At 42.4% G+C, this 8,265-nt stretch overlaps 1 protein-coding gene across 4 annotated transcripts in view; it reads right to left on the bottom strand.

Annotated features, from left to right (window-relative positions):
- Nucleotides 1–3,702: 3,702 nt before the first annotated feature.
- Nucleotides 3,703–8,265, bottom strand: part of POC1B (POC1 centriolar protein B) — a 53,312-nt gene continuing 48,749 nt past the window's right edge. For all 4 annotated transcript variants that reach the window (XM_054988655.1, XM_054988654.1, XM_054988656.1 and 1 more), the window contains 2 exons: nucleotides 5,769–5,993; nucleotides 3,703–3,973 (listed from right to left, as the gene is read on the bottom strand). In XM_054988655.1, the coding sequence (XP_054844630.1) occupies nucleotides 3,851–3,973; nucleotides 5,769–5,993 (348 nt within the window). In that variant the 3' untranslated portion in view covers nucleotides 3,703–3,850. The remainder of the gene's footprint in view (nucleotides 3,974–5,768; nucleotides 5,994–8,265) is intronic.

The raw sequence follows: 8,265 nt of genomic DNA, 5'->3' as shown, positions 1-8,265 counted from the left end.
AGAGGCGGGGATAGCAACTAAAGACCAAGCTTTCTGGTACCTGTCTTTGGAATGCCCACTCCCTTGGCAGTTTACCTAGTGCCAGTCTGTTGGCATTTAGGTACCATGTTAAACTATTCTTATCTGCCCAAGCTTAAAACTGAATTTTATCTCATCTTTTCAGTGACTAGCTTAATACTTTGTATGGATTTTACAGTCTGCAATTATGGTTGCAAACCTCCAGGTGTGGCTGGATTGCTCCCAGAATTACAGCTGATCTTCAGACTACAAAGGTCAGTTCTCCTGAAGGAAATGGCAGCTTCAGAAGGTGGACATACGGCCTCACATCCTTGCACAGTTCTGTCCATTCCCCAAACTCTGTCCTCCCTATGCACTGCCCCCAAATCTCAAGGAATTTCCCAAACTAGAGTTAGACTACTAACTACACTCTACCTTGTTCTACAATGGTTTGGCTTGTTGCTTTGTTATGAGACAGCAAGTGGGCTTATGGTTTGTTTGCCTTTATGCGATGCCATTCTGATGTCTGTAGGGTTTTCCGGGCAGTGGGGTTAGAATTTTTTTTTAACTGTTACTTTGGTTAGCTTTACTGGCTTATTTTTACGTTTTAATTTTATTGTTCTAATTGTTCTTATGTTGTGAGCTACCTTGAACAGTTATTTTTTTTTCTGGAGAGGTGGCATGCAGAGATTCTGAAATGAATAAACGGGAATACAACTAAATTTGGATTTGACAGTCATATAGGTAGAATCTACTTTGTACAGCTACATTTCTTCCCCATTTGAAAAGTTTCCTGCTCTCTAAGTTTTAGACTCTTTTTAGATATGACATTCAAAAGCCTGATAGATGCTTTCAATGAGGAAGAAATGCTATCAGTAAGAGTTTATCCTTTTTTACTGCTTGAAAGGGATAGGGGCTTTAATGTTTTGTTGTCCAAGAGAAGCTGCAAGAGAAGGAGAGAGCATGAAGGCCTCTTGTAAGCAGCTCTGCTGGAGTTTACCTACTTTTAAAAAAAAAAGCTTACAGATGCACCTTATGAACTTCAGGGAACTTTTTCGGATACAAATGCTCCCAGAAAGAATTGTTTGGTGCAAGCATGCTCTGCAGTGCTTTCTAAACGATTCATCTTGCCACAGACCTTGATATTCAATACAGGTGAAACCATAAACATGAGGAAAGCTTTCAGGTTTGATCATCAAGGGCTGGAAAAGCTTCAAGAGAAATTCTATTACAGCCAGGCCAACAACACCAGGCAGTTCCTCCAGAGCTCTTCTCTTTGTACTTTTTATCTCTCTGAAAGGAACAGGGATTTCCCTGGGGATTTAGGAAACAACTGCCCTTGGAGGTACTGTTCTTTTGCAAGATAAAGCACAAAAGGATGAAAAGATGACTCAGTTAAGAGCTGGTTCCTTCTTGTTTTTTCTTTAGCAGCTGTGGAGCAGTTCAGTTGTTTTATCTTGTTCATAAATTCTCTGTGGCTACATCACTCTTTATTGAGATTTATTCAGGGCGATACCTGAAAAGCGAAACAGCCCATTCCCACGAGGGGCTAAACAGAAGGGGCCAAATGACACGTGTCAATAAAATGCCAATAGCTGCTGCTTCTGAGGAAAGCAACTTCGGGAGGCAATGTTTTGCAGCAGATAAGGGGCAACTTTTCCCACTACCTGGATTCTCCCTCCCCCACAGGGTTCCAATTACATAATTTAGGGTTGCAAATTGTAGCCTGAGAAATTTTTGGTGGTTTGGGGGCAATGCTTGGGGAAGACAGCTTGGAGAGGGGAGGGAGTTCTGCAGGTATGTGATGCCACATCCTCGAGAGAACTGACCTCTGTAGTAAGAGGACTGGTTGTAATTCTAGGAGAATTCCTGGAAATAGGTAACTTCTGCAAACATGCCTAATGAAACTTCCATGGCTACTTTGCTTATGCAAAGCAACCAGTGGGTGGGGGATGTAGAGAGGAAAAATGGTAGGCAGTGGTAGGTTAAACTCAATTCCCTCCACCTCCACAGGAAGTTGCCTGTCCCAAAACCATTCTACTAGAAGCAACCCCAAATGTTTTATGATACACATTTTCAGGTAATATGTACAACAGCCTTGACTACAGTGTATTTAGAAGGAGCTCTCATACACCCTTTCCCCTTTTACATGGATCTTCTCTGTTTTATACTTCCTGTCTTCTTTGGAAAAACTGAACAAACACAGGAATATGTCTAGACATTTGTAGATGATGTGCAGAATATGAATACATAAAGAAATTTACCTCCATGTCCCAGGGAAGTTTCCAGTATATATGGCTACAGAAAATATTATTTCCTGTTCAGGGTTTCTGTATACTTCCTGGTGTTATTCTGGAAAAACTTGTCTCTCCCTTTTGGAAAAACCTTTCTATTGATTCTACATGCTTGTTGTCTTCCAGTTCATCATATCCTGACTTTCTACCACACAAATGTAAGGGGGAGGGGATAATAATGTAAGTTAAACAACAGCACAGAAATAAAATCAAAACCACTATTTTAAAAAAACCCAATAAAAGGGGGCAAGGTGACATGGCTTTTCACCTTCCCTCATGATGGTGGTCTTCAGGCTGGCTCAGAACTTAGCTCATTGTAAGTGAGTGGTGATGTTTTGGTACAGGTTCTGTCAGTAATATACTTCACCATCCTTCCTCACCAATGGACTGGTGGAGAAATCAGTCCAGTGAAGGCTGCAATGCTCTGGAGAAAAAGATGCTTCAGTTCCTGCTGTCACAATGCCGATTCCTGCCAACACAGCTCAAACCAGCCCAGAGACATGTTTTTTTTCACTTCATTTCCAAAATCTGAGTTATCTTGTGTGAAATTTACCTGTAACCATATCTGATAGCATCCTTGTGCCTACTCTTGTCCTCCAAGTTTGTGTATTGCAAGATGGGAGAGAAAGAGGAGCCAAGATGGTGTGGGGGCACTCTTGGTGCCACGTTGCTCCTGCTCATAAGAGGGCAGTTTCATCTCTTCTGTTCATACATCACAACAAACAGGTTTGTTGCTTGCTGCCATGCTTTGCTGCTTGCTGCCATGCTTTGCTGCCATGCTCACGCTGTTCTCCTTGCCTCTTCTCACTGTGTGTGGAGCATAACTTAAAACCTTCTAGTTTGGGAAGGCTTCATTTAAGTGCCTGCATTAGGATGCCATGGTGAATTGAACCTTGATTCAAGGCTGCTCAATACAGGAAATGTCTGTCATGCTCTGTGCAGAGGAGTGTAAGGAAGAGATGATGGCTGAACAATAAGCTATTATAATTATCATGGACAAACTTTTATTTGTGATGATATCTGAATATATGCGAATGGGAAATCAATGTTAAGCATGAGATAGGGCAGGCTAGTTCCTGTACAGATGCAGAGATTCCCCTCCCTGCCAAACAGCTGAAGCAACTACTCACCAGTAACAAGGGACGACTCAGTCATGAGAAGGAGAAGGAACAAGGTGGTGCAACCCCTCCCCTTCCCGTCTGAGGCCTGAGGACACCTGTCTTGGGAAGCCAGCAGGATGGCAGGTGGCTGGACAGGTGCCAGTGAAGGAGGAGCCTCACAAGGTGAAATAAACTAAGAACTTTTGAACTGAGAGCTCTTTATGCACAGTGGAAACCTACAGAGCCTTTGACTATTCTTAGCTTGTCAAGGATGGAGAAACACATTAGTAGATAGATAAACAGAAAGGATATACAGAAAAAATATATTTAATAAGATGAGAAAAATAATATGTTCAACAAAATGTTACTAACGATCTTCATAAAATCAAAAATAAAAAGCACTCCCCCCCCATCATGTCAGGCTGCCATGGTACTGCCCTGAGAATGTATTAAAAATGTTCACCAGCCGTGGTACTGTTCATTTTCATTTCTGGCTGAAATCAGTATTTTCTCTTGGTTCTCTAAACACTCTTTCAGTTTATCTTCAGTCAAAGTCAGGCGCTGCTCCAAGATTGAAATAGTCTGTTACAGGGAAGAAAAATGAGGGCAATTTAAATATTGAGCAGTATATTTGCAAAAAAAAATTGATTTAAATTAATAAAACAAATCAGACAGCCGCTCTACTAGGGTCAGTTTTGTAATTTTTAGAACATTTAAAAGAAAAATTTATTTCCTATAAACATGGATATCTATGCTGGTGCATTTGAAACATAATATGAAGCTTATAATCATAAAACATAAAGCACATGGCTCTGACACATGGCTGCCAATGCCATTTTAGACAAGAACTGGCCATTTTAAAAGTGCCACAAGGGAAGGCATGGTGGGGGACATCCTCACCCCAGCCTGTGCGCCAAAGCAGCTCATGACTCAGCACATGAACAGAGGGGACAAGACTGCCTGATCCTACAGGCCGAATCAGGATTGGTCCCTTGCAACATTTTTAAATGTCCAAACTCTGCTCTAAAAATGGTGTTGGCAGTGACTGGTCAGACCTGTGACCATCATAATATCTATTTTGTCCCTAAGAAAGAGTTCTGAATGCTAAATATCTGCTCTGGGATGATTTCCCTAGATGGCAGGCTGGATTGTATATTCAGGATAGACTCATTAATATGGGGAACTTATTTTTAAGTTATGTATCTTATTTTAAGTTACATAACTATCTAGAAATCAAAATATTGTGATCCTCCCCTCCCTTAAAAAGCCTAAGTATTTAGTAGCTGAGATCTAATAACCATATATGAAATTCTGTGCACCCACCGGGCTTTTCTTGTCTCCCTGCTCCCAACTGCAGCCACTCAAACCTCCCAAAAAGCCACTGGAACAATGTGACATGTGGCAATGTAGCCAGGGAAGGAAATGGATAATTTCCCCTGTGTGCATTTCACTTATATGTGAGGCTGTTACCATGTAATAGTTAGTATAAATAACTTAAAAATGTTTGGGATGATTACCTATTTCAGAAATAAAATATTGTATTATTAGTCAACACTGACATTCATGCCAACTCTTAATATATATTCTTCATTATAGTGTGAAATACTTTAACTATAAATTTTGTAGGAAAGAAGTTAAAGACAAGCTTACAAACAGGTTAAATGCAAACAGTTTGTAACTGAACGGATCTGATAATGTTCTGTGTTCCACTGACACAAGTTGAATTAGGAGCAATATGTTGGCACAAAGTGCTTCATATTTAAGACGGCTGGCTTGAAGTTGGTATGCTAATCAACTAAAGCTTTAGCCAATTAAGTAAGACTAAAAGTTAAGGGAAGACTAAAAGTAAGACTAAAAGTTAAGGAACATTTATATCTGTTGTTGTAAGAAAGTAAAATAAAAATGGCATTTCTTTCTAACAATGGTTTAGATCTTGTGACATCCTTTCACTACTGGAAGAAGTTCTTCTCTGGCAAAAGGAAACCAAAGGGATCCAACCCAATAAAGAGAAAACTTTTATTCAATTGTAATTCTCACTTTCTCTCAAAAGGGAGTATATGAATGTATTTAATTGATTAAACAATCAATTAAAATCTTTACTTCACAAACATGATTTTGGCAATCGTCCCAACTCTAAGGGAGACGGTATTATCATCATCTTAGATGATGAGCTGAGGTAGAGCAATATTTGCCTCAGGCCGCTGAGCAAGTACATGGCTGCGCTGAGATTTGAACTGGGGATTTCCAGCCCAAGACACAGAAACAACTCAGTGTCTGGGTGCCCCTTTCCCACCCACCTTGATTCCCCCCACCCAATCTACTGGTTTGTTTGAAGTGCATGCAGAAGGATAGTGAGGGGAGTTTTCTTTGCACTTACTAGAGTCAGAACATCTAGTTGCTCCACAATATGCTCCAGGGCATTACTGAGAACTGGTGAAATGCCTACAGGCTCATCCAAACCATGCACCAAATATTTGTTTTCAGTTTGTGACATCCTTTTTGACATAGTTGGAGATGGTGAAGCAGGAGGTTCCTGAGAATCTTCATTGTTTACCACCTCTTGAGAAATGGAAGGATGAGCCAATGAAGGACCTGTCTTTGCCTTCATTTAAGGAGAAAGCACAAAAATAATTTGTTACACTCCATACAATCGAGTCAGTACACATGGCTGGAGATGTTTTAGCCCCCATGTAGTGTACTACATGGCAGCAGATTGGTAGACTCCCCATGAACTATGGCTGCATAGGAACTTTTTCTAAGTCAATAAAATCAAACTGATTGTGCCTTTAATGGGCCAGCACTAGATATTACAAGGCACAAAAACTCAGGAATACCCTGAAAACAAGACAAAGAATATTCAGGATATACATTGAGGCACATAGGAAAACAAAAGTGATGTGAGAAACATTCCCTGTAAGTTAATTGATGAAACAACTTAGCCAAATATTTATGATTACAAAGCTTCGCTTTTACCTAGGTCAGAACCTCACAAGTATTTCCTCTACATTTTCTAAGGCTAGGCTCTTCAGATATGCTGGGCCATGTTGAGAGAAATACAAGCAAACTGAAGCACAATAACAATTCACTCCCTGGAGGAAACACACCCCACGTTAAGGTGCAGCAGAACAGGAACGCAGAGTAGCGCAATTCTGGGACTTTTTTGAGACCTGGAATGATGCCTGTGGTCACCCTCTCATGGGTACCATCTCCTCATGCCGCTTTTTGAGTTTTTCCCCTCCCAAATTAGCTACCATAGTGCCAGTTTGGCATAGTGGCTAAGAGTGCGGGACTATAATCTGGAGAATCAAGTTTGATTCCCCACTCCTCCACTTGAAGCCAGCTGTCAGTCACAGCTTCTAGGAGCCCTCTCAGTCCCCTCACCTCACAGGATGATTGTCATGAGGATAATCCTATTATGTAAAAGGTTAAGCGTATTCAAGACAACTCACTTCCTACCCTGGTGCGCCACCAGAGGGCGCTGCTATGGAGGGAAGGCCAGATGAGGCAGTCAGACCTCCAAAGAGCGTGCCATGGCAGAGCAGGGATCAGCTGCAGAGCAGGTGGCAATGCCTGTCCCTCACCTTCACCCAGCTGGGATCAGGAGCAGAGCAGGTGGCAATGCCTGACCCCTGCCTGCCCCCAGCTGGGATCAGAAGTGGAGCAAGTGGCAATGCCCGCCCCCTGCCATCACCCAGCTGGGATCAGGAGAGGAGCAGGTGGCAATGCCTACCCCCGCCTTCACCCAGCTGGGATCAGGAGCAGAAACCACTATAAATGCAAGGAAAACCCCTAACCGGAGGAAACACAAACATAGAATCTCTAATAGTATTATAATTTTTCTTTGTATTTTTCTTTAAGTGTTATTCTTATCCCTGCAATACAGCTGGGGAGCTGGGGCTGAGTGGAGTAGCTTACCCAAGGCTACTGTAGAGTTCATTGCAGTAGCGGGAGTCAAACCAGCAGACTACTGACTTGCAACCCAACCACTTAACCACTATGCTACAGCAGTCACATTCCAAGTGGCAGAGCTGGAAGAAGGGAGAAAAGGCACTGGAGCAGATTTTGGGACTACAAATCCCCTGGGATTCTGAGTGCTGGCCTGTAGGTGGCCTGGAAGATGTCCCTCTGAAGAAAAGTCACTTGAGCACTGAAGAAAAGTCTGAAGAAAAGTCACTGGCAGCAACCAGATTAATTTTAAGTTTCTCTACTCACTTATCAAAAAGGCCCAGTTTCTTGTGGGACATAGGATTTTTTTTTCTGGAAAGGAATATGGAGACTGGAAAGTTGTGGACTGGAAAGTTATCTTTCCAATGTGCACTGTTTAGGATGGCCAAATGTGCAAAACCTTGATCAGCAAGCACACAAATAGTATTAATGGAAAATGACATCTATTTCCCCATACATCCTTTTTTACAATAGTTCAGGGCAGGAGAAGCCCCTAGTTAAAAAACTGAGTTAATTGCCTATTTCCTAAAGAAAGCTATCGGCACATGCAGCACTCAGAATATGCCTTTTAGAGTGGAGCACAGGTTATGAAAGAGAGGGTAGGGTTACATCGGTGCTTAGTTCTTGTGGCCCCTTCTTACATGTCTTGGGTAATGCCAATTATCATCTTGGGGTCAGGTAGCTGTTTCCCCTAGGCCAATTTGGCTAGGAACCCTGGTGGTGTTTTGCCATCTTCTAGGCATGGGGCAAGGGTCACTGGGGGAGGGGGGGATAGTTGTGAATTTCCTGCATTGTGCAAGGGGTTAGACTGTTGCCAGCCCTCCTTGGTGCTTTGGCTGGAGCCCAGCAAGGGAGGCGTGCTGGGCCGGGCGCAGAGCCTGGGAGGGCGGTGCAGATATGGCAGGGCTGTGCCGGCATTTCTGGGGGCT

This window comes from Eublepharis macularius, chromosome 9 (assembly GCF_028583425.1).
Source record: "Eublepharis macularius isolate TG4126 chromosome 9, MPM_Emac_v1.0, whole genome shotgun sequence".
NCBI lineage: Eukaryota > Metazoa > Chordata > Lepidosauria > Squamata > Eublepharidae > Eublepharis > Eublepharis macularius.
This window is presented reverse-complemented; position numbering and strand designations above follow the sequence as displayed.